At 32.6% G+C, this 26,933-nt stretch overlaps 1 protein-coding gene across 2 annotated transcripts; it reads right to left on the reverse strand.

The window, feature by feature from the left end:
• Positions 1-10,879: 10,879 nt before the first annotated feature.
• Positions 10,880-20,776, reverse strand: LOC133824133 (probable monoterpene synthase MTS1, chloroplastic). Of its 2 annotated transcripts, none has more exons than XM_062257002.1 (8): positions 20,721-20,776; positions 20,108-20,238; positions 18,217-18,487; positions 17,248-17,653; positions 16,864-17,082; positions 16,499-16,637; positions 11,492-11,740; positions 10,880-11,375 (listed from the first exon to the last, which is right to left on the reverse strand). In XM_062257002.1, exons 1-8 carry the CDS (start codon positions 20,734-20,736, stop codon positions 11,076-11,078), a joined length of 1,731 nt encoding a protein of 576 aa, XP_062112986.1. In that variant the 5' UTR covers positions 20,737-20,776; the 3' UTR covers positions 10,880-11,075. The 2 variants fall into 2 exon arrangements, with proteins under 2 accessions (XP_062112986.1, XP_062112985.1); XM_062257001.1 differs by having other exon boundaries at positions 20,108-20,241; positions 20,721-20,764.
• Between the last annotated feature and the right edge of the window lie 6,157 nt (positions 20,777-26,933).

Below are 26,933 nucleotides of genomic sequence, written 5' to 3' on the forward strand. Positions count from 1 at the left end.
TAATAAGGACGTCCTTGCTCATTATGCAGCAGACAAGGTGTAACATCCTAAACTCTAGGGACCGTTACGGTGTGCATTTTGAACAGTGCTAAACTCGCTAACCGAGCCACTTGGCCATAATAGTGTAACTAAGTATGATTAGCGGTTTAGGATTAAAAATTTTGGTTAAGATATAATGTTTCACTAAAACGTTTACTATATACATTGGGATCCCAAAAATATAATTTAAAGGTTTATTACAACAAAATATTTACAATCAGCTGACCTAAGCAGCAAAATAGGGTTTAACCCTAGTTCCTCTTTAAACCCTCAGCAGTGGCGGTCGAGCAGCCGCATATGTACACATCGTCACCTAAGCTCTCCAACTCAAGGATGGTCCAATTGTCTTTTTCCTTTACCTACACCACATAACACCTGTGAGCCGAAGCCCAACAAGAAAACTCAATATGCTCATGAACAGTAATAACATGTCATCATGTCATGATGTACATGCCTAGCAAATATAGCCCTATTCAAGCATGCAAATAAGTTCAGATAATGATGGGGTATCTAGGATAAGGAATCCTGCCCTCTTGAATGGATGACTATCAAGTCAATCCTAATCAGATGAGTGATTTAACATTGGTGGTTCCGTTAACCATAATGAGTGACTGACAAGCAAGTCACTATGGGGCTCAACACCCACAGCTATGCGAATGATGATCATTATGATCATACAGAGCTTATAGCCCTGAACAGATGAGTGAATATCACTTTGAGGTTCTGTTTAACCATAATGAGTGACTGATGAACAGGTCACTATGTGGCTCAATACCCATAGCCATATGACGAAGCAGTCACCTGGGCTTTCTGACCATGGCTCTAATCAAATGAGTGACTGACGAGTAAGTCACTACGGGGCACAGTACCCATAGCCATGTGGCTAAACAGTCACTGGGGCTCTTTGGCCCTGGCTCTAAGTGACTAGCCTTTAGCTAGACAAGCGCTTATAATTTTCATCGAACATGAGGTCGGTCCGACATTAATGCTCATTTGAGTCATTCAATGCAGATGTCGATTAGATCTAATCTTTGTCGGCTTCCATTAAACATGCTAAGATCATTCTTGACTTATTATCCAATACCATGTGACCAGTGCTCAGTACTACTGTCGAACTAGACAAGTGAGTCACAACTTCACAGTTAATATTGACACCATTGCCAATCCTGACTAGTTAGTCAGTGCCACACACAAGTAAGCAATGCTACCAGGCATATATCATATGTCAAATATCCAAATGTAGGGCATTCATCTTGCTTACTTAATAATTTCTAGCATAATTAGGATCATGCACAAACACAGAGACTCAAGCTCTAACAAGCTCATATTCAACATTCATGGCATGCCCTAATCACATGTTTCGCATTCATCACATGCATCACATACTGGGTGCAGTTTTCTTACCTCTGGTTTGAGCGAGAAATAACAAATGAACGACCCTTGTGAACGATCGATCCTTTAATCCCTTAGCGGTCACCTAGTCATAACCAAATGCAATCTCCATTAATGAAATCAACAATAAAAGGGTCTTGGCCTAAACCTCACTCCTAGGACCCCGAATTGTACCCAAACTGTGAGTAGATTTGATCCTGAGCCTTAGGAATTGAAACCCTAAGCGAAAAACCCTTAAAAACACCCAAAATATGCATTAGAGAAAACAGGGTAGCGCTATAGCGCTGCCCCCCTAGCGCCCCAGCTAGCGTTGTAGCACTACCCTTTGGGCGTTATAGTGCTAGCACCAGGTAGATACACCATGGTTTTAGCCTCCTTCGAATCCTCCATTTCCAACGTGAAACTCAACCTCCCAAACTTCATTTTAAGTCCCAATTGAACCCAAAAACCATTTACACATGTCCTAGGCTTCAAAACCCAAGTAACCTTTGCCAAAAACTCCCATTGAAACTTAACTTTCAAACCAAAAACCCAACTGAAACTCAATGAGACAACAGAGCAAGAACTAAGGCTGTAATGGTCAGAAACTCACCTCAATCTCAGTTTAATACCCTCTTCAATGATGGAACACAACCCTAGCTTGGTTCCTCCAAAGAAGCTTCAAAAAATAAAGAGAAAATGGAAGAAGAAGATGATTGGGAGAGGAAGATGAAGCTATGCCCTGTTTTGGAAATTCCACGACCTTCTAATGGCTAAATACAACCTTAGGGTGAAAAGGCCTAAATACCCTCGTGTCTAAATAAAATCCTTAGCAGCCACCAAGGGAAAAATCATCCTTTCCCACCTATCTCGTTAATCATAATTAACACCCTCCAATTCCCGTTACTTCCAATATTCTCAAATGCGAATAAATCATATCCCATTACCCTTTAATTCTCGGCAATGTTCTAATTCTCAAAATTACCTCGAGACTCACCCCGAGCCCTGAAATTAACCCCGTTATGACCAGATCGAAAACTTGCATTCCATGATCGTCTCATGTCGAATGGCTCGAAGAAATCCACATATAATGTGGTATTACTCATAATTCAACATGCTTCATCAATAATCATGTATGTCACATACTTGGTGTAGTTTTCTTACCTCAAGTTTGAGCGTAAAATAAATAAAGAACGACCCTTGAGAACGATTGATCCTTTAATCCCTTAGCGGTCACCTAGTCATAACCAAATACAATCTCCATTAATGAAATCAACAATAAAAGGGTCTTGACCTAAACCTCACTCCTAGGACCCTGAATTGTACCCAAACGACGAGTAGTTTCAATCCCGAGCCTTAGGAATTGAAACCCCAAGCCAAAAACCCTTAAAAACACCCAAAACATGCATAAGAGAAAACAGGGTAGTGCTACAGCGCTGGCCCCCTAGCGCCCCAGCGCTACAACCTGGGGCAATTTTCCCTGGCTAGCGCTACCCTTTAGGCGCTATAGCATTAGCACCAGGCAGATACACCCTGGTTTTAGCCTCCGTTGAATCCTCCATTTCCAACCTGGAATTCAAGCTCCCAAACTTCATTTTAAGTCACAATTGAACCTAAAAACCATGTACACATGTCCTAGGCTGCACAATCCAAGTAACATTTGCCAAAAACTCCCATTGAAACTCAGCTTTCAAACCAAAAACCTAACAGAAACTCAATGAGAAATCAGAGCAAGAACTAAGGTCGTAATGGTCAGAAACTCACCTAAATCTCAGTTTAGCACCCTCTTCAAGGTGGAACACAACCCTAGCTTATCAAAGCTTGGTTCCTCAAAAAAAGCTTCAAAAATCAAAGAGAAGATGGAAGAAGAAGATGATCGGGAGAGGAAGATGAAGCTATGCTCTGTTTTGGAAATTCCACAGCCTTCTAATGGCTAAATACAACCTTAGGGTGAAATGACCTAAATTCCCTCATGCCTAAATAAAATCCTTAACATCCACCAAGGGTAAAATCGTCTTTTCCCGCCTATCTCATTAATCATAATTAACACCCTCTAATTCCCATTACTTCCAATATTCTCAAATGCTAATAAATCACATCCTGTTGACACTTCTTTTCGTCAATAGTGAAATAAGAGCACAAAAACAATAAGTAGTTATGGCCAAAAAAATACGATAAAACAAATGGGATTTTTTATGTGGTTCAGCAGTTAACTGTGCCTAGTCCATGAGTCTTTGTTATTAGAACTTAAGATGATTTCTGGAAATTCTTTAAGAATGAATTCTCCAGAGTTTCTCCCAAGATTACAAAAATTCGGTCCGCTTCAATGGTGAAAATCTTCTCTATTTATAGAGGAGATTTCAGAATACTATCCCACACATTTCGGGAAGTTATTCTGTATATATAAATAAATTTAATGGCATTAAAAGCCTATAACTCCTATATACAAGGAAACGTCCCCTGAAGACCAGGGGACGTATAACTGAATAATAAATACCCCTTTATTATAGGGGATTTACAACAATGAATGTAGACTGCGTCTCTCCAAAATGATTCACTAAGATATTCAAAGTTATCAATCTACATCGTCAGTGCCGTGTTCACCCAAGTTTCTTAATGACTTTCGAGTTGTAGCATTTTCCCCGAGATCATGTGGCTTCAAGCTCACACTTATGTCAGGCTCGGAACCCATGATCCGAGGTCATCCGAGGATAGACGTACTTCGATGTCTTTCTTTCGAGCTTGTGAGGGTTTCGAGGCTACCATCTTCGAGGTTGCCCCCTGCTTTGTAGGTTCGGTGCCTAGGTTGCGGACACGTGTTCCAGACATTACGAGCCCATTCCTGACGAATCCAGCTTTCGAGATCACCATTCTTAAGGCTCGAAATCTGGGTGTAACACATCCCATTACCCTTTAATTCCCAGCAATGTTCTAATCCTCAAAAATTACCCCGAGACTCACCCCGAGCCCTGAAATTAACCTCGTTATAACCAGACCGAAAAATTGCATTCCATGATCGTCTCTTGCTGAATGGCTTGAACAAATCCATATATAATATGGTATTAATCATAATTCACCCACATGCACGAAAATACATGATTACGCCCTTAACGGGCCAAATTACCAAAATGCCCTTATAATTAAAAATGAACCCATATGCATGTATTTATCATCATATTATAATATAATTCACATAAACATGCATATAATTATTTAATAACATAATAAATCAATTATGGCCCTCCCGACCTCCTAATCAAGGTCCTAAAACTTATTAAGAAATTTGGGGCATTACACAAGGGTCAGCCCTATTAATGTATCTTATGCATGCAGGTAAATAATTTATATTCTATTTAAGCAGTTAAACACATAACCAAATAAATAGTTACCGAACCATGAGTCGAGCTTGTCTTTAGTGGCGAGTGTACATGCCCAACTAGTCTACAAGAATCCTAAACCTTGGCACACTCTGATACCAAGTTGTAACGCCCTAGTTGGCCAATACTGTCACACTGTGTACTTTTAAATAGTGATTAACTCACTGAACGAGTCATTAGGTCATAAACGTGCATCTAAGTGTTATTAATGGGCCAGGGTGAAAATCTCGGTCAAAAGGAATAGATATATTTTATTTAAAACATTAAAATGTACATGGGATTCCATAAAAGTGTTTACAAAGTTGTTTACAATCCAAAATGATCATTATAGTTTAAAAGTTACAATCCGCCAACCTAAGCGGAAAAATTAGGGTTAAACCCTAGTTCCCCTGGGAAACATTGTAATGGCCCACTACTCTAGACTTTTGGACCATTAACGAAACTATACATACAAATCCTTAATAAAACTTACATTGCGAAAATACCATAATTTTATTAGGTAACTTGTAAAAATAAGAGCTACTTACAAAAATATCAAGAAGGATATGGGATCCCATTGTCTTAAAAACCAAACATAATTTAAAATAAAGGACTTATATAGAAAGTGCGGAAAAATTACACATAAACCCATAAATAAAAGACTACATCCTCGAAATCGAACTCTCGACTCCTTGAATCCATTCACCATCGATACACAATCTCCAAGCATCCATGAACCTTACCGCCACTAAAAGCTATTTTCCTGCACATATAAACAAAAAGGAATGAGCCTAATGCCCAGCAAGGAAAATCTAACACATACTTCACATACATAAATTTCATAAGAAACATAAAGACATAACATAACACTTTATCATACACATACTGTAATGGCCATTATTACTTGGGGTCCCATAGACTAAACAAGTCATATGCCCATGAGATTAGTGGGGTCCTACTAGCTAAGTAGGTCATATGCCCATAATCTATTTGAGGTCTTGTTAGTCATATGGGTCATATGCCCAAGCCTACAAACATACATATTCATAACATATTTTATAACATATTTCATAACATAAAACATAAGATAACATAAGCATAAAACATATAGATTCTATCCTATTTTCCTTACCAAATTTACCGGGATAAGAGGACAGCGTTGGGACTTTTGGAACACTCCTAAAACCATGTATAACAGGGTGAGTAGATTGAAGAAAAAGTAATGAAAAGAATGGAAGGAATGGAATGACTAAACCTTTGAGAAACATACTTACCAAAAACTTATGAGCAAGTTCTTAGATTTCCTAACCAAAATAAGAATGAGGTTAGAAGACTATGAGAAAGAAAATAACATAAAACCAATGAACTAGAGTGTGGAAATACCTTGAAGACTTGTAGACCAATCTAAACCTCGAACCGAAATACTATAGAACCTTACTTCCCAAAGTGTTTGATAAGCTTATGATGATCAAGCTTATGATTTCCCCACCCAAGTGTTTAACTCTCACACTCTCCTAGCACTTGCAGCCTCTGAACTTAGAGTAAAAGGTGAATAATGGCTGGGTACTAGGTCCTATTTATAGAGTTTAGGAATGAAAGGATCTAAATTTTACTTGAATAAAAATAATAGCTTTTTAGGTGAAAATAATTTGAATAATCGTTCAGCAGAGGCTGAAGACTCGTTCAAAAAGGTGCTGGACTTATCAAGAGGTTGAATGGCTGAAAGGAAAAAGAATTCAAAAACTTTTGAAATATACTGAAGGAGGCGATATATCGCCCCCTGTAGGCGATATATCGCCTGGGCCAGTATGCCCGAGGCTGTCGTGCATCGTCTCGTGTTTTCCGTATCTACGTGCTGCGATATATCGGCACACGCTGATTAATTAAACACGAAATTACACATTTTTAGCTAAGTTTGAATGGAGTAAACAGCCTTGACTAAGCCCTCAACGTATTCAAAGCTGCTGACTGGCCTTATAGCATTCAAACTTTACTCCTTATTAAATTTAATCCTCAAAATACTTAATCTTTAATCACCCATTCATAACATGTGCTTAAAATTCTATTGGTCCTTATCTAAACCTTATAGTATAATAAAGATTATTCTTAATATCAGTCATATAATCAAACCTTAGGTTAACATTAATATTCTTAAACTATAGGTTAAACTTAGAAAATCTATAAGTACTACTATGAGTGTCCATATAATTCCCGGTCTGAACCAAAAATCCACAGTTACAAAGATAATACTATAAATACTATAATACTACTATCTAACTAGCTAAGTAAAGTTCTTGGACTCTACAAGCATGTTGGTCGTAGTGGTCAAGTGGTTGAATATGTATACATCGCCACCTAAGTTCTCCACTCAAGGCTAGGTAAGATTTTCTTTCCCTTTACCTGCATCACATAGCACCCATGAGCCAAGGCTCAACAAGAAAACTTACTACTATATGTATACAAATAATAATAAATGGTCATGTAATCATTCTAGGGTCCTGCGCCCTGGATTGTTGGCTGTTAATTTGTTTTGGGGACCTGCGCCCTAAATAGATGACTAGTAAGTCATTATGGGGTCTTGCGCCCTTAATAGATGACTAATAAGTCACTCTGGGGTCCTGCGCCCTGGATAGATGACTAATATGTCTCTCTGGTGTCCTGCACCCAGAATAGATGACTAATAAGTCTCTCTGGGGTCCTGCGCCCTAAGCCAAGTGACTATCAAGTCACCTGAGCCTTTTAGCCCTGGCTCTGAGTAACTAGTAATAGACTAGCCAAGCGTTTTAGTTTTCTTTGACCAATAGGTCAGTCAAGCATTTAATGCTCATGTTGATTAGATCTAATCATTTTGGCATGCATTAAAACGTTAATGCCGCTCTTGACTCATAAGTCAATTCCATGCGACCAGTGCTCAGTACTATTGACGATCATGATTGATAAGTCAAAGATTCACGACCAATACTAAACATCATTGTCATTTCTGACTAATAAGTTAGCGTCATTCACAAGTAAGCAATGCTGCCAGTCATTTACAATGGAACCGATGTCCATATATAGAACACTTAACATGCCTCATCAATAATCATGTGTGTCACATACTGGGTATAGTTTTCTTACCTTAAGTTCGAGTGTAAAATAAATAAAGAACGACCCTTGAGAATGATCCTGTCCTTAAGCCTTTAGTGGTCACCTAATCATAACCAAATATGAAATCCCATTAATAAAATGAGTAATAAAAGGTTCATGGACTAAAACCCAGCTCTCGGGACCTCGAATCCTACTAAAACGGTTAGTAGATTCGATCCTGAGCCTTGAGATTCAAAAACTCGTGCTTAAAACTTGCTAAAACCTAGCCTGGCACAAAAAGGATACGCGGGCAGCAACCTGCCCCCAAGGGCCGAGGCGCGCCCCCAAGATAGAGAGCCCCCTGTCTAGGTGCCAGGGCGGGCCGCGACTTGCCTCTGAGGGCCGCGGCGCATTTGCCAGACAGAACCCAGAGGAGGCTTTGGGGTTCATTCAATTCTAAGTCAGCCAAATCTTCAACCAAACAATCCCAATATTAAAACCAAACATCAAAATTACATTATCACCAATCTAGCTATAAAACGTAAGCCTTTCAACACCTAAAACATCATCAAATACCCAATTACACAATCAAACTCTCAACTTACAAACCACCTTAAAAACAGAGTAAAACCCTTGAGATTCAAGCTGAAAACCTTACCTCAGTTACGAATTAAATCCCTTACAGTTGTTGTAACACAACCCTAAACTCCAAGCCTTAATCCTCATGCTTGAATTCCCTAGCTTAGCTTCAAAAATTCCAACCCGAGAGAGAGCAAGAGAAGTAATGGAGAGAGAGAGAGAGAGAGCACAACTCTGTTTTGCCTTAGTTAATTCCGCAACCTTCCTTGGCTAAACATATCCAATGGTCAAAATGACCAAATTGCCCCTAGGGCCATCTAATCTCTCAAAGCCACCCAAGGGTATAATTGTCATTTCCTACCTATCCCGTTAATCATAATTAACGTCCTCCAATTCCCGTTATTCCTGATATTCTCAAATAATTATTAAATCATATCCCATTACACGCTCATTCTTGGTAATGTACTAAACATCAATTTAGCCCTAGGCTCACCCTGAGCCCGGTAATTAATTTTGTTATGACCAAACTTCTAACTTGTATCCTAGGATCTTCTCATGCTGAATAGCTCAATCATATCCACATAATAATGTGGTATCACCCATATATCACATGCATGCACATAAATATACAATTGTGCCATCAACGGGCCAAAATTAGAAAAATGACTTTCTAATAAGAAGTGGGGCCCACATGCATGCAATTATCAGCATATAATATTATAACTCACATAATCATGCATATAATCACATAATTGCATATTAAATCAATTATGGCCCTCCTGGCCCCCCAATCCAGGCACTAAGCCACATTAGAGAATTTGGGACATTACACTTGCAATTCATGAGTCAAGGGAAAAATGTGTGATTGATATCAACGAAGCAACATATTTGAGGAACATGTGGATTATCACCCGATAAAGAAATACCAAAAATTCTCTATAAAGATAATGATGCATGCACTGCTCAGCTCAGCTAAAATGATAATACCTTAAAGGAGATAGATCTAAATACATTTTTACCGCCGTTCTTCTTCACACATGATCTTCAAAAGAGTGGTGATTTGATGTTCTTCAAATTCGATCAAGAAACATTCTTGCAGACTTATTTACAAAGCCATTACAAACGTCAACATTCAAGATGATGGTACATAAGAATGGAATCCGTCGATTAAAGGATCTTCAAGAGTGTCGAAATGAGGGGGAGTAAATATACAATGCACTCTTTTTCCCTTAGCCGAGTTTTTGTCCTACTGGGTTTTTTTGGCAAGGTTTTCATGGACATCCAAGGGGGAGTGTTATAAATATTATATATATGGATGTCCATAATAATGAAGAATCACTAGGTTACCCAAAGTATTATATCAACATTAATTCTTTATTGTATTCAGAGTAGTTACCCGATTTCCTCAGCGCTTATGTATCTGTATAAATAGGAGTCATTCTCCTATTGAAATAACACACAAGAGCTTAACTTTCTCTTTTCATCTCTCTATTTCTCTGTTAATTTATTTTCTTTATATTTTATATTTCAGTATTCTTAATAGTTTTATAACTTAAATAAGAATATTATAATATTTATTAACTTGAATTAATTGAGAGACTCTATATGAATATTTTTTCTTTATATTCTCGTATCCTTTTATAATAAAATAATAAATAAAAATTTTAATTGAAAATGTGGAAGAGTTTTGGAATATGTAGGAAAATTTTATTTTTTTTATTTTAAAAAAGATAAATGTGAAAAATTAACTTATTAACATAGACTGTAAAATTATATATTTGGTTTAACAAAGTAAAAACTAAAATAAATAGATATATTATTTTTAAAAAATCATATGTATACATATCTGCAAACTAAAAACAAAATATAAATTTAATTATTGTTTGGAAACAGATAACAAAAAAGAAGAGAACCGAATAGTACAAAAACAAGAAGGGGTGTTTGGCAAGGATGATTCTTGGTACCTGGGCAAAATGCTTGCAATAAAAAAAATCAGAACAATCCAAAACAAAAAAGTATAAATCTACTAAATTAACCTCCTTTAAATTTAAAATTATATATTTTTATTAAAGCATAAAAAGTAAAATATAAAAAAGCAAAAGGATAAGAATGGAACTCACACTTATTCTATATAGTATAAATATATATATATATATATATATTTATAGAATAAATGCTTTGAAGTGATTGTGCCAAATCAAAATGTGAAATTGTGGTTTTGTTTCTGAATGTCACTTTAGTTGACCATATTCTCTATTTTTCAACTCTTTATCAAATAAATTTCACATTAATATTAAAGTTCTTTTCTTTCTAATACTAAATAATCAAATTGAAAAATACCAAAATTTTCATCCATTAAGAAAGAAGAAGATGAATATATTTGTGTATTATCTTTGTTATAAATTATAAAAAATGATTTAATAATTATTGATAAGCAACGAAACAATGTATTAATGTAACTTATCAAATCATCAATAAAGTTCGTCACAAATATTTATTATTGTATACAATGTACCACAAATACAAAAGGAGCATTTATATTACATATACTTAAAGTATTCTTTAGCATTGAGAATTTAATATAACATAAACTAATTGTAGTTATTCTCAACAACATAAACTAATTTATATATAAAGTAGCTAGCCCATTATCATAAATATGGTTCAAGTGGGAATGGGATTGAATAACAATGAAATGATTTGATTTTTTGAATAATCATGATTACTACCAACCCTATCCTCCTCATTTCGGTACATTGTCATTGCCATCCTAAGGAAATCTAAGACACCTTCAATGAAAGTTTGAGAAAATGGAGAGTTTGCCACTCGAACTTCATTTATTTGCTTCCATGTTTCATTGATTAAATTCCTTATGTGTTCACGACCATCATTTTCATCACAAACACCATTTTCATGCATATAGCATTGAATTGATTTAGGATTGTCTCCTCTTTTCAGCTCATCCTAAATTAAGACAAAACACAAGAGAAAATATAAAGTTAAGAGAATAAAACCTTTGCGATATTGATTTGTAAAATTAAAAAAAAAAATTACAAACTTTCATGTAATAAATTACTTACTGATGATGTTCCCAAATCATCTACAAGTCGGAAAAGGATTCCTGAGAGACGTAAGATGGTGGGATTTTGAAGCAAACACTCCATGGACTCTTCTGTTATTGGATTCATAATAATGCAATAAAAACATATTAGATGTAATGGTAATGTACTTGACTGCCATCCATTCTCATTGTATTCTTCCAAGCTTGGTGTGTATCCATTATAATACCACTTTGCCTCCACCATGAAACTTTTACATACATCAGTCCACTACAAATAATTAACATTTTTTTGTTTAATTAAAATTATAATATATGAAGATATTAATTTGACAGAAATAAATATCTTCTTATACAAATTAAAATAATGCAGAATTAATAATTAATTTGTTTATGTTATGTTAGTGACTCAAATTCTAAAGGTCCTCGCCAAGAATCTTTATTATATTAGGGTTTTCTTTTTATGTATACTCTCTGAGTTAGATGAATATTTTCTGATGATTTGTATTGTTGAAACACTCTTGTATTATTATCTGACATGGTGAATTTCTCTCCTCTGTCCATGATTTTTTTCCCGTCGGTGTTTCCACGTAAATTTGTGTGTGGTCTTAATTTTTCTGTTCATTATCTATTATTATATTTTCTACAAGTGGTATCAGAGTACACGTTTTATTTAGGCGATGACTTCTGTGAAATATGATATTTTGCATTTGGACCGTAACACTAGATTTACGCTTTGGCAGGTTAAGATGCGAGTTGTTCTTGCTTAGATGGATTTGGATGGTGCATTACTAGGGATTGACAAAATGCCCTCATCGCTGACTAAAGAAGAAAAGAAAGTATAAGGATCGAAAAAGCCTATCTCATATTCATCTTCATCTATCCAATCAGATCGTACATGACGTTTTGAAGGAGAAAAGTGACGCGACATTGTGGTTAAAATTAGAGCAGTTGTGTATGACGAAAAGCTTGACCAGCAAGTTGCATCTGAAGAAACATTTGTATTCTCACCGTTTCTCAGAAGGTACATCTCTTGAAAATCATTTAACTGTGTTTAAGAAGATTCTATCTGACTTGGAGTCTATAAAGGTTAAATACGATGGAGAAGATTAAGGTTTTATTTTGCTTTGTTCGCTGCCATCTTCATAATCAACCTTTAGAGATACAATTATGTCTAGTAATGATTCTCTCACTCTAGAAGAGGTTTATGATGCTTTATTTTCAAAGTAGAAGATGAAGCAGATTGTGAATGGTTCTAATGATTAATCAGAAGGCCATATTGTTCGTGGACGAACTCAAGGGAGAAATTTTGGTAGTGATACTAGAGGGAGATCAAAGTCTAGTAAAAGAGAAAAGTTTTGCAACTACTACAAGAGAAAGGGGCATATCAAAATTGATTGTTATAAGCTACATAATAAGAACAAGAGAGCAGTTGTGCAGAAGGGAAATATACGTGAAAGTTCTTGCCAAACTGGTGTTGTAGAAGATATTTATAGTGATGGAGAATTGCTTGTTATTTCTGACAGGGGTCCTAGTGAGGATTATATTATTGATTATGGTTGCACATTTTATATGTGTCCTAATAAAGGTTTCTTTTCAACATATGAAGTTGTGTCTAAAGGTTCTATACTAATGGGTAATAATGCATCCTGCAAAATTACTGATAATGGTTCAGTCAGAATTAAGATGTTTGATGAAGTTGTTGAAATTCTTGGTGATGTAAGGCATGTTCTTGATCTAAAAATAAATCTTATTTCTTTGAGTAATCTTCATGCAAAAGGGTACGAGTACACTGGTGAAGGTGAAAATTTGAAAGTTAGCAAAGGTGTCCTTGTTGTGATGAAAGGACATAAGAAGACAAATGATTTGTGTATTGCAAGGTTCTACTATTATAGGTGATGCAATTGTTACTACTTCTTTGTCAGACATTAATGTTACTAGACTCTTGCATATCCGTCTTGGGCATATGAGTGAGATGGCATGGCAGAGTTGAGTAAAAGAGGACTACTAAATTGTCATAGTATTAGCCATTTGCAGTTCTGGGAGCAGTGTGTTTTTGGGAAGCAGAAGAGAGTCGGATTCTCTAAGGGTGTTCAGAACACTAAATGAATTATTGATTATGTTCACTCTGATTTATGAGGCCAGGCTACAGTACTCTCTAGTGGAGGCACAATTTATATGATGACTATTATTTATGATTTCTCTAGAAAAATTTGGGTGTTTTTCATGAAGCATAAGAGTGATGCATTGGCAACTTTCAAGCAGTGGAAAACCATGATTGAGAAGTAGACTAGAAGGCAAGTAAAATTTCTTTCGCACTGATAATAGTTTGGAGTTTTGTTATGGTGAGTTTAATAGTCTTTGCAAGACTGCGAATATTCTGAGACATCTTACATTCCCTCACCACAACAAAATGATGTCGCAGAGCGAATGAATAAGACTTTGATGGAGAAGGTAAGATGCATGCTCTCTAATAATAATCTACCAAAGTCTTTTTGGGCTGAAGCCGCTTCTACAACATGTTTTCTTATTAATCGCTCTCCTTCGACTGCTATTGACAAAAAGACTCCGCAAGAGGTATGGTCTGGCACTCCTGCTGATTACTCTAATTTAAGAATTTTTGGATGTCCTGTTTATGCACATGTTAATAATGGAAAACTTGAACCTAGATATCATAAATGTGTTTTTCTTGGTTTCAAAGATGGTGTTACAAGGTATAAGCTTTGGTGCCCAAAAACTAGTATGGTTATAGTTAGTATAGATGTTATTTTTTATGAAATGCTATGCTTAATGATTTACATTCTAAAGATTTGTGTGATAAAGAACAACAGAGTTCTAGTTTGCAGAAGGAATTACATTTTGATTTAGAAACAATTTCAGGAAGTTTTTCTTAGTCCAGTTATAAGGTACAAAGTGATGATACGTCTCCACCAATTCAAGCACAACCAAAACATTCTATAGTAACAGACAAAGCTATAAGAATTATTAGCCTCCACGAAGATATGCTGAGGCAGATTTGGTTGCTTATGCTTTAAATGTGGTTGACAATATTGATTCCAGTGAAGAACATTCTACTTATTCTGAGGCAGTTAGTTGTAAGGATATTGACAGTTGAATTAGAACTATGGATGAGGAGATGGAGTCGCTTCAAAAGACTGACACATGTGATTTAGTGCATTTACTTGATGGTAAGAAAGTTATTCGTTGTAAATGGGTGTTCAAACGAAATGAAGGCACACCAAGAGTTGAAGAGCCCAAGTACAAGGCAAGGCTAGTTGCTAAAGGATACACTCAGATTCCAGGTGTTGATTACAAAAATATTTTTTCTCCTGTTGTCAAGCGTTCAATTTGGGCCTTACTTGGTATAGTGACACTGCATGACTTTGAGCTTGAGCAGATGGATGTGAAGACTGCTTTTTTGCTTGGAAAGCTTGAAGAAGATATTTACATGCAGCAGCCAGAGGGCTTTACTATTTTAGGAAAAGAGGATTATGTCTGTTTTTAAAAAAAATCTATGTATGGCCTGAAACAATCACCAAGATAATGGTACAATAGGTTTGACTCATTTAGGACTAGTCATGACATTAGAAGAGGCAGTTATGATAGTTGTTTTTATTTCAAGAAGGGTGAAGATGATTCTTTTTTTTATTTGATCTTGTACGTGGATGATATGTTGATAGCAGCCAAGAGAACTGAAGAGATTAGGAAGATCAAGATACAACTTTCTAAGGAGTTTGAGATGAAAGATTTAGGAGTTACAAAGAAGATACTTGGTATGGAGATTCAGAGAGATAGAAAGATAGGTAAATTGTATCTGAGTTAGAGATGATACATTGAGAAAGTTCTTAAGATGTTTAATATGCAAAATGCCAAACCTGTCAGTATTCCATCAGCAGCTCATTTAAGGATTTCATCTGTTTCTATCACCTCAATCAGATGAAGATATTGACTATTTGTCTAGAGTTCCACATTCTAGTATTGTGGGATCTTTGATGTATGTTATGGTTTGTTCACGCCTAGATCTATCATATGCAATCAGTGTTGTCAGTAGATACATGACTAATCCTGGTAAGGAACATTGGAAAGCAGTTCAATGGATTATGAGATACTTGTGTGGGTCTATTAATGTTTGTTTACATGTTGGAAGTACTAGAGATGGAGTTTTGGGATATGTTGAGTATGATTATCCTGGAGACCTTTATAAAAGAAGATCTCTTACAGGCTATGTTTTCACTGTTGGTGGTTGTGCTATTAGTTGGAAAGCTACTCTTCAGCTTACAATAGCTTTGTCCACTACTGAGGCATAGTATATGGCAATTACAGAAGCTTATAAGGAAGTAATTTGGTTGAAAAGTTTTTTTAATGAGCTCAATGATGACTTGAAGATGTCCACAGTCTTTTATGATAGTCAGAGTGCTATTTATCTTACAAAAGATCAGATATTTCATGAGAGCACGAAGCATATTGATGTGCACTTTCATTTTGTATGTGATATCATTGATCGTGGAGACTTAGTTGTGAGCAAGATCAGCACCCATGATAATTCAGTTGATGTGATGACCAAGTCTTTACCTGTAGCCAAGTTTAAACATTGCTTGAACTTGGTTGATGTTTGTTGAGATAGCCATTTCGGGCTTTGTGGAAGAGGAGGGTTTTGTGTATGTTGAAATCAGTTCTTATTCTGAGTATTAGAATTTGTGTCAATGTGGAATTTGTTATGTTAGTAACCCAAATTCTAAAGGTTAGTCCAAGAATCTTTATTATATTAGGATTTCGATTTTATGTATACTCTCTGAGTTAGATAAATACTCTCTAAGTTGTATTGCTGAAACAATCTTGTATGATTATCTGACATAGGAAATTTCTCTCCTCTGCCCGTGGTATTTTCCCTTCGGAGTTTTTACGTAAATTTGTGTGTGATATTTATTTTTAGTTCATGGTCTATTATTATATTTTCTGGTTTAGAAAATGAAAACGTTTGTTTAGTGATTAATTAGATGAATGAATATGGTTATTTTATTAATCATACCGCTTTCCTTATATATTTGATGATGAGAATTCCACTTTCTTTTAGCAAATCATAAACTATCTCATTCACCACATTGTAAGAAGCAAGAAAAACTATTTTCATGTAGTCTGGAAGCTGATCTAGATCATTTATATTCCACCTATAACACAAAAACAGACAAAACAAAAATGATATACATTAAATATATTATTAATGTTTATAAAAGGAATTTAATTCAACTAAAATTAGTTATTGTCCGAGATTAGATTTTAGATAGTTGTGTATATGAGATCAGTAGTGTGAAGGCTCAAGAAAATTAAAATTAGATATAAAGATTTATAATATATGCACAGTTATACAACAAAAATAATACTAATTAAACCAACCTCTCTATTGCATCTTGAAAGAGTTGGAGCTCATCTAGGGTGCCATACACGTCATATATATCATCTATTATCAAAAACAAGACACCAATCTTTGCCATCATTCTTCTACAATATCCAAACTCTGCCTCAAATTTCATTCCCACTGTCCATAAAAGTATTTCAACATGCCTATCTCGGCAAAAGGGTAGCTTTTCTCCTAATCTAGTAGTACTCCACCACCTATAGATATATGAATAACATGCCATCATCTTGCATGTCATGTATATTATTGCACACTAATTATTCTTAACAAACTGCAAAATTATATGTAATATTTCGATGTTTGATATAGATAATAATTAAATGACATCATTTTTTTAAAGTTGTAATATTATAAATTATTACCTTGAAACATGTTTCAAATCTTCTTGGTATGTTGACTGCAAAACGTTGAAGTCAAGTTTAGCAAGCTCGAGAAAAGTGGGATTCATATCATGTCTTTTGCCATATACATCAATAAACCACCTGGCCTCCAACCTTCGCATTCTCCAGTGCACTGGAAGCTCCAAGGCATGCTCCACTAATATGACAAAATCATCATCATCATGGTCAACACTACTTTGATCTTCATTATGCCTCATCAAGTATTTTTTAAGATTTCTGGTTGTGAAATCTCTTGCTTCATCTAATATAGTTTCACCATTAAACGAATAGAATGAAGCTTCATATAAAGATAGCATTCCTTTCACATCATCACACAAACATGCCTTGAAGTCCTGATCTATTCCATCTTTGAAGAAATTGAAAACCTCTATCACATTGAAAAATATTGCATTCTTGTTAAATATATAATCCTTATAATGATATATATAGGAAAATTTTGTGGTGCACCTCTCAAAAAGAGGCGCACCAGTACACTTTCTGTTTTTCGTCTGTGAATAGTTTTTGGCACAATTTTTTTTATGAGCATGTAGATTTGAATTATTTAGAGCATACTGCAACTTTTTGAAAAATTCAAAATAATTTACAGTATCGAAAATAAGGTTAAAATATGTTGCACACGTGACTATTTTTTTATTTTTGGTTGAAAAACAATTTATTTGAATCTTGTTTTCGGCACAGTAAATTATTTATAATTTTTCAAAAATTTGTAGGATGTTCTATATAAAAACAATGTACACAGTCATAAAAATAATTGTGCTGAAAACTGTTCGCGGACCAAAAATACCAAAGAAGTGCACTAGTGGCCCCTCTTTTTGTGAGGTGCATCATAGAATCACCCTATATTTTTATTTATATATATATATATATGTATATTGCATTTCTTTTTATAAATCTATTTTTCAGAATTAAATATAGGTAAAAATTACATACCTGAAGATATAGTGTATCCATGTAGACGTAGAACTTGAAACTCAAGAGCCGTGGCATACACATCATTTTTCTTCCATAATGCATCATTAATATTACTATATTTTACGTTTAGTATTGCCCTTATTTCATCTTGAAAGTGATGAGATATTCCAAGTTTATGCAGAGTATCCATTTGCTCAAGTTTAACTAAAGGATTTTCAGCCACCTCCTTCTCAAGTATTATTCTCACCTCTCCTTTCAGCTTGTTGATTCTTTCTGCGTAGGCTTCTCCCTGCTCTCATCAACTAATTAATAACTCCAAAATATTTTTGTTTTAATTATGTTCTATTTCATAAATTATTCGAAACTTTACCGAATTTTTCAAATATATCATATAAAAAAATGGATTCACAAATATACATTTGCTAAAAAATAGAAAAGAATGCACTGATATTGTCCAAAAATCCTAATATATTTATATACATAAACTAGTGGGGAGTCCATGCAAGTCCATGCAAGGCATGAGCTGCTATTAAAAATATTATTTTATATATTGTTGAAAAATAACATAAATAAAAATAAACAAAGTATATAATTAACTTTAATTTTTATTAAAATAGCTATACTTTTTTTTTCTATATACAAGAGGTGTTAAAGTCCAATAAATAAATAAGTTACTGAAAAAAAATATATTATTCATCTTATTTACATTACTTTTTTGCAACTAATTTACTTATTTTATTTTCATTTACAAATAAATAAGTTTTTCTCTCTCTTTTTTTTTTAATTATATCTCATTACTAAGAAGAATCTCTTAAATGTATTTGCTATAAGTATTCAAACAAAGTTTAGAGTGTATTTAAGGTGATTGTTAAAGAGTAAGTGCATTAAAATTATTATATAAATCAATAATTATTTGATTGTGTATTTAATAACATAGATATATCAGATTTTTTTCTTTCTTGTAATGATTATAATAAGAAGAAAAAAAGTGAAAATATAAGTTACTTTTTTTTTATTATTATTTTTAAGTTATAAGTTTTATATCAATAAAATCAGATTTTAAGTGGATGGCTTAGCTAATGATCTTTTTGGAGTTTTTTATGACTAATATGTACTAATCCAATTAAGTAGAAATCAACATAATATTTCTTTTTTCATGTGTAAATTTATAAACACTCTTTTTTTTGTTAAATTATGTTTTAGTTAATTTATAGGTAGGTCAAAAATAAATTATTTGATATAGCTAGTTTTAAGTTTAATAAAGTAAGAATTTAATTAATTAATACATATGAATTATTATTTAATAAAATTTTAAAAAATCAAAATTACGTACTAAAATTTATACTTCCACTTCAATTAATATTCCTAAAACTAATAAAAATTATATATTTAATTAATAATTTCAGCAATTAAAAATTAAATCTTCTAAAAAATGACTATCCAACATATTAAAAGAATAGTAATATAATTCAAAATGAGATTAATAAAAATTATAATTTATTATTAATTGTGTATTGTGTGTGATTCCAATAATATTTTATCTTAATATACAAAAGTAAAATATTGTATCAATATTAAATAGATGGTGTGAAAATTATAATAAATTAAAAAGAGAGGTTACAGAGAGATGGAAAAAGAAACTAAATATATTGAGAGAGAGAGAAGGAATTCTGACACATATGTTGCAAAGAATTAATTTAAAAAACAAATAATGTTTTAATCTCATGGTTGTGTGCAATTACAGTGATATTTATACTTAGGACTTATTTGGAGTTTCATTAAAAAGTTAGACGAATTTTACTAAAAGGGTATATATCTATCTATCTATCTATCTATATATATATATATATATATATTTATATATTAGTTGAGCTTAATATGTGTTTCTATGCATAATAATTAACTTTACCGTGTATATACTTTGGAGTGATTGGATATTGTCATAATCCCAAAGTGCCGGTTTGTAATTGCCGGATCGCCGAACAATATTTTGACCATTGTTAGATGGAGAAAGGGGCAGGGCTGCCATTGATGCAGTGACTGCTATGATAATAATAAGTATAAATATGTTAGCAACAGCTAACAATCATAGTGTACCATAAAAAATCTTCAAACTAATTAACATATTTTTTGTTTTAATTTAATTTTTTCTAAGAAAAAGTAGAGGAAATGAGAGCAAAGAGATGATATAATAAGTCGAATGAACATATAAAACACATTCATGAAGTTTATATAGTAAAGATAAACACCGATCATGATATATATATATAGCATATAATTATAAAAATGAAAATTATACAATATGTAAGATTCTTTACGGAAAAAAAAATAGCGTGCCAGCCAACAAACTAAATAAAAATCTTCAATCCTCCTCTCCCTCCCCCACCAATTACTTTGGCAGGTTAATTATTATAGTAGTTTCAATAATACCTATAATAATTTTGTGAGAAAAAAAATATGAGTGTGTGGTGGAAATTGTGATAAACACTATATATGATAAAGTGGGAATGAATTGATAGAACCTGGAAGTGATGACATGGCCGATCTATGGAAGAGAATAAATATGTTTAATCTACAACACAACTCACAACTAAGGAGTATACAATATATATGCATAATATATAGTAATAAAAAAGAGATAATGACAATGCCGTACCTACCACACTAAAACAACATCCATATATGTTTATTATGTATAATTTACTATCTAAATAATGGACGTTTTATTATCATACCAGTACAGTAAAGCTTTCCACGTCCGCACGTGAGTTTATATGTAAAAATTTAGTTTCTAATTAGTTTGAGATAAAAACAAAGTATACAGTTCATTAGTTAGATATTCTTGTATACATAGGGGCTAGTGTAGTATGCAAGTGTATAGTAAATATATTGTTAAGATCAATATTTTCCACTTAAAATCCAATTAATAATTAATAAGTAGAGCGAGTAACTTACATACTATTGATATTCTCTGTTTTATTGAAATACAGATTTGATATTCTATGTTTTCAATAATGCTCATCTGATACCCTATAATTTGAAATCGTACATATTTGGTACTCTAGACTCAAATTTGAATAATAAAATATTATCAATATGATGAATAAACTACCATCAGTCATGTGTTTTAAATTCAAATTTAATTGCTTAATTACATATAATTGAGTGTAATTTGGGAATATTGATAAACTTTTATTATTCAAATTTGAATCCAAGGCACCAAATATGTACGATTTCATATTACACATACCACATAAGTATAATTGAAAACATAAGGTACCAAGTATGTATTTAAATAAAATTTAAAGTACCAAATGAGTATTTACCCATATTTTTAACCATGTTCATAAACCACGACACTAGTTATCAGAATGTCAAATAACACAAGGCCAATAGAGATTGAGAAATCCCCAAATCTCTGACAGCCAATGAGAGAAAAATCGAGACCCTTAAAGAAGCAATTTGCGCAGATCGATGAACCAGGAATCAAAACCCTCATCCTCGTCATTATAACTACTAACCTCGCTAATCTAACAGGGAAGTGGTTGAAACCCACCACTATTTTGAAATGTAAACAAAACAAAGCCAATAAAACTAAAATAAAAATCAACTACTACCAAACAAGTGTAGTTTCAGATCTACTACCTCTCGTCCACCTCTAAGGAATTATCTCAAATCAAAGACCCTGAACTCATAATTTGGCCTTATTAACTTAACAGATCATCCCGACGACGGCAGCACCCACCTCGACGACGACAGCACCCACACAAAACAAAAACTCTAGCATCGTCAACCTCCAGAAAGGAAAAATCTCGACCCCCCAGCAAACACATGGCCCCATTTTTTTGATAAATTATATAAATACAAATTATTTTTATTTCATTTTTTATAAAAAAAATTATTTTCATTCATTTTTTCCACACTTTTTTTTTTCTTTGCAAACATAATAAAATGATTTTTTTCCTTACCTTTTCTCTAGCCTTTTCTTTCCCAAGCTACCAAAATCTAAGCTTCGAAGATCGCCGTAAGATTCTCACATAGATACAAGATAATGAAAATTACAAAGTTGATTTAATGATTCAACAAAAATTAGAATATCAAATCAAATAAAAAAAATGAATTTGTTGGCAACAATATTCCATCTAAATTGGTATCATCAGAATGTACCTAATCTCTTTATTTCACATGTTTAGCGAGCTCCTTAGACTCCCCGTATTCCCTATTCTTCCGGCATTAGAATGTTCCGACCTCACTTTTACTTTAAATTGTGCGCAAGACTAATCACAAACTTTCTCCTATGCTAATCATCTCAGAGATAGAAATAGCTCATTTACCACTAGGACGATGTGTAGTCTCATTTTTCAATCGTGATTTTTTTGTACACATTTTTGTATCTCAACTCATGATATGTGTTTATTTAAGATTGTTTCATTGAGACAAATACAAATTACTTTTTTGTGTCTTGTTTATGCCATGATATCTTTTAACTATTTTTAATAAGAAAATAATAATTAATTTTGCTGGATATATATTATATGAAAAAAAAAATTGTAATGGAATTCGTGATATTTTATGATTAGCTTGAAACTTATAGTATGAGTGTGCACTCGAACAAGGAGTGTATTTGCACATATAATTGGTTAAAAAACAACACATTAGTCTTTCAACATTGTCAGTACTTGCTACTATTAAAAAAAGTTTTTTTTTTGCAATGAATATTGTTAACAATTATCTTTTAAGACGAATAAAACATCAGAGACTGTTTGATTACATATGTTGATAAAGAAATTGTCGATGATGTTAATGATGATAACTTGGAGGTAGCAATTGTAGTATCTTCACTAGCTACAAATTTAATTAAAAGGTACGATGAAACGATATTTGTAAGACGAATCGATATTTATTATTTCGATATCTCAGTATATATATTAAATATTAGCTTCAGTTATAATGTGGATTTATATATTCTCGTATATTAAATGAATTAATTTATATGATATATCAATGAAATTATTTTAAATTATTATATTTTTTATGTTTTAAATTTTTGTATAACATTTTGTATTTTGCTTCTAAGGCTTTGATCCTATGTCTACCCATGTTGGCAAGTAGAAGAATTTACTTTGATTTTTTATTCACAAAATAAAATAGCATTTGAATTGGATTATTGGCATATATTCTTGCAGGTACCGAGGGTTAACTTTATGCGAGATGAACAAAATCTCTTTCTTGATTAAGAGGGAAACAATAGTGTGATTATAGAAAAAGGTGAATTGTTAAGGGGCATTAGTAGTGCCCAACATCACAAGAGGTGGCATACTACTATTATTGTAATTCAATATCGTGTCTCACACATTTGACTTTAATAAGAATTATGAAGTATCGCTAACTAATTATAAGGTGTCACATCTTGTTGTATTGGACAGATTAAGGTGTCAGGTCATCAAGAGTTCTACAGTGCTAAATTATTATATGGATCTCACATTTGGATGCTATAGATGCTCTTTAGCAATAGTATTAATTAATAAAGTGAATAAACTTAGTCAATAGTGTCCTATAGCACTTCAACATCATTAAGACATGTTTTAATAAGTAATAATTATGCATATAATATTATAAAAGAATGGAACAACGTACGGGGAGTTTAATTTTAGTAGAAAAAAAAAAAGACGAATCTTCATTGTTAAATAAATGAATTCATTAATTTATGTAGTTAATTACTCTAATAAACTTCGGTGGTTTAATGGTAACCCAAATTGTTTTTAAAAAAATCAAGTAAAAGAGCTAAAAAAATTTCCGTCAAATAATTAGAAACAAGTTTATTATATAAATAATTAGAAAAACGCGTATGAGAAGTTAACTTTTAATAGAAAAAATAGACAAATATTCATTGTTAAATAACTAAAATCTTTAATTTACGTAGTTAATTACTCTAATATATAAGGGTAGTTGAATGGTTACCCTAATTGTTTAAAAAAATCAAACAAGTATATTTCACTAATATAGGCTTTTACTTTGCATTTTACACATAGCTTATAAAAAAAAAACTAAAGTAAAAGTCTTTCAATTAGTTTTTACTTCACTTTTGGGAATAGTGATACATAAAAATAGACTACTATTTCGGTTTCTTAAAAAATCAAAGTTAAAAGAGCAAATAGACAATGACCATCACTACAACAATTTTGACATTCAATGACTCCCTACAATGTCTTACATCAATGGTGTAAGACATTAAAAATTATGAAAGATTTTAAATGTCTTATGTTGGGAGACATTGAATTTTTTTATTAATTACTAAAATTGTAAGACATTAAAAATGCAGGGAGACGTTGAAATTTGGGAGTTTAAACACGTGTATGTGGGGACATCCAACATCTCCCAGTGGGAGACGTTGGATATCCCCACTAATATTAAACCCCATCTTTCCTTCCCTCTCAGACACACACGCACAAACCAGAGGCATTCAAGGCGATTTCTAGGGCATAAAATGTAAGGTTTTCGCTCTATTTTCATGGTTTTACTTGGTTTTTTTTTTTTTTTTTAAATCTTAGGTTATGCATAAAAATGAATAGTAAATGCGATTTTGTGTTTTTTTTTACATTATTATGAACTTTTCCCATAGATTGTAGGATTTTCTTAGAATTTCCTTAGTTAGTTTCTAGGAAAATTTATAATTTAATAATGTAGAAATTATTTTAAATGTACGTATCACATTGTGTAGATTTCATTAAATATATATGTTTATGATTAATTATTATTATTTATTTCAAAATTTAGCTATATTTTTTATTTATTTAATTTTTTTTATTTAAATTATCGCTATTTTGATTATATATGGTTATGTTAAAATAAATTTATTAAATAATTTTAAAAATATAACTATATGAAAAGTTTTATGTTTTTGTTGATTATTGAGTTTGTAGGTTATAAAAAGTTTTATTGATTTTTTATTTAGGTTAATTAGTGGCTCATTGGAGTTTTTTTTTTATTTGTTTAGCAATCATTTACTTATTAGATATTTAGTGATATTTGTTTACTAATTTTTTACATATTAATTAATTTAATTTCGTAGGTTGTGAGTTTGTTGGTGAGATTTTAGGGTATTTTTTGCATCAAAATTTCTATATCAAGAACACATTTGAGGTAATTAAGTTTCTAAAATTATAATAATAAGTTATATATTTCTAGATATTTAGTGATATTTTATTTATTAATTATTAATTTAATTTTGTTGGTTTGCAGATTTAATAGCAAATTCGAATACTACGTGAAGTAATTTTGTTAGCTTTTGGATTATTAATTGCAAGAGGTACATATATATTCTCTTACTTCTACTTTTAATATTACTAAACAAATGTTAGAGGAGGTTGAATATATTAAATATTCATCCATAGTGAAGTAGGTTCTGAGATTAAAATTATGTATTGCGGTGATAACAGAAGATTGAGAACTTGTGAATTTTAGTGAAGTAGGTTATGAGAAATTTGGATGTGTGCTACAAAGTTATAAGGAAGAAACTTATTGAATGTTGTTTGAATTGTTTTTTTTTTTTTTTTTGCTATTCACATGCAGATGATTAGGTCATTATTATAGGAGAAATGCTGACCGATTTTATCTAGAATAATAAACAATTAGCTTTATATAGACATCCAACTTTATCACATGCTTATTTAATGTCGTTTCTTTTATTTTTCATAGACATAGGAGAATATATGGATAGACAGTGGATGTCAGCGAATAAGTTATCTGCAGAATATAAGAACAAGGTCGATTTTTTCTTAAGATTTTGTTCGGAAAATGTGAAAGACCCAAATTTGTTGGTATTACCATGGGGAGATAGCTCCTATTGCTCCAACTTTGCCAAGTAGACAAAAAGGAGTGAGGAGGAATATAGTAGAGGAGAATTGGGATCCATTAGATGAAATGATTGAAGACGCACATTATGGATCAGGAGTAGACCCAAATAAGTTTGAGACACTCCTTAGTGATGCTGAGAAGCCGATTTACCTTGGTTGTGCCAGATTTACAAAATTATCTAAGCTTCTTAGGTTGTACACTCTAAAAGCTAAACATGGCTGGAGTGATAAAAGTATTGCTGATTTATTTAGTTTTTTTAAGGAGATATTGCCCAAAGATAATGAAATGTCAAATTCATTTTATGAGGCAAAGAAGACGTTATGCTCATTAAGCATGCAGTACGAAAAAATTCATGCATGTCCTAATGATTGCATATTATATCGAAATAGTTTTGTAGATGCAAAATCATGTCCTACTTGTGGTGAGTCACGATGGCAAAAGAAAGAATAAGTTATGCTTGTCCCTTGGAACCATGGGTAAGTTTAAAAAGTTGTCATTTTTCCGACCCATATCAATACGTTCTTTGTTTAACATTTGAGTTATATATTTTTTTTTTCTTATGCAAAGAACATTGGATGCTCCTTATTTTGGCACCATATGCATATCATGTTTATTTTTGTGATCCGGTGAATTCATATCTGAATAACTGTGAGGAGATTGTATCAGTGATCGTCAGTGCTTTCAATCTTTTTTTCTCTATGAATCTTCTTGATTTCGAGATCCCTCATACTCTACGCATTAAGCAACCTCAAGTAAGTAATTGCAACTTAAATTTTTTAACTTTTATAATTATTAAGTAGAATAATATGTATGCATTTTTTTACCAAGTTTCAATTTAATAATGAATTACTCATACTTTTAAATAATTAGTGTCCACA

This window comes from Humulus lupulus, chromosome 3, assembly GCF_963169125.1.
Source record: "Humulus lupulus chromosome 3, drHumLupu1.1, whole genome shotgun sequence".
Lineage (NCBI taxonomy): Eukaryota > Viridiplantae > Streptophyta > Magnoliopsida > Rosales > Cannabaceae > Humulus > Humulus lupulus.

Coding starts and splice junctions, on each gene's coding strand:
- LOC133824133 (XM_062257001.1), bottom strand. Junction 17,654..18,216: donor TGGATACACTATATCTTCAG/GTATGTAATTTT, acceptor TCAATGTGATAG/AGGTTTTCAATTTCTTCAAA. Junction 11,741..16,498: donor TCAAATATATAAGGAAAGCG/GTATGATTAATA, acceptor AATTATTTGTAG/TGGACTGATGTATGTAAAAG.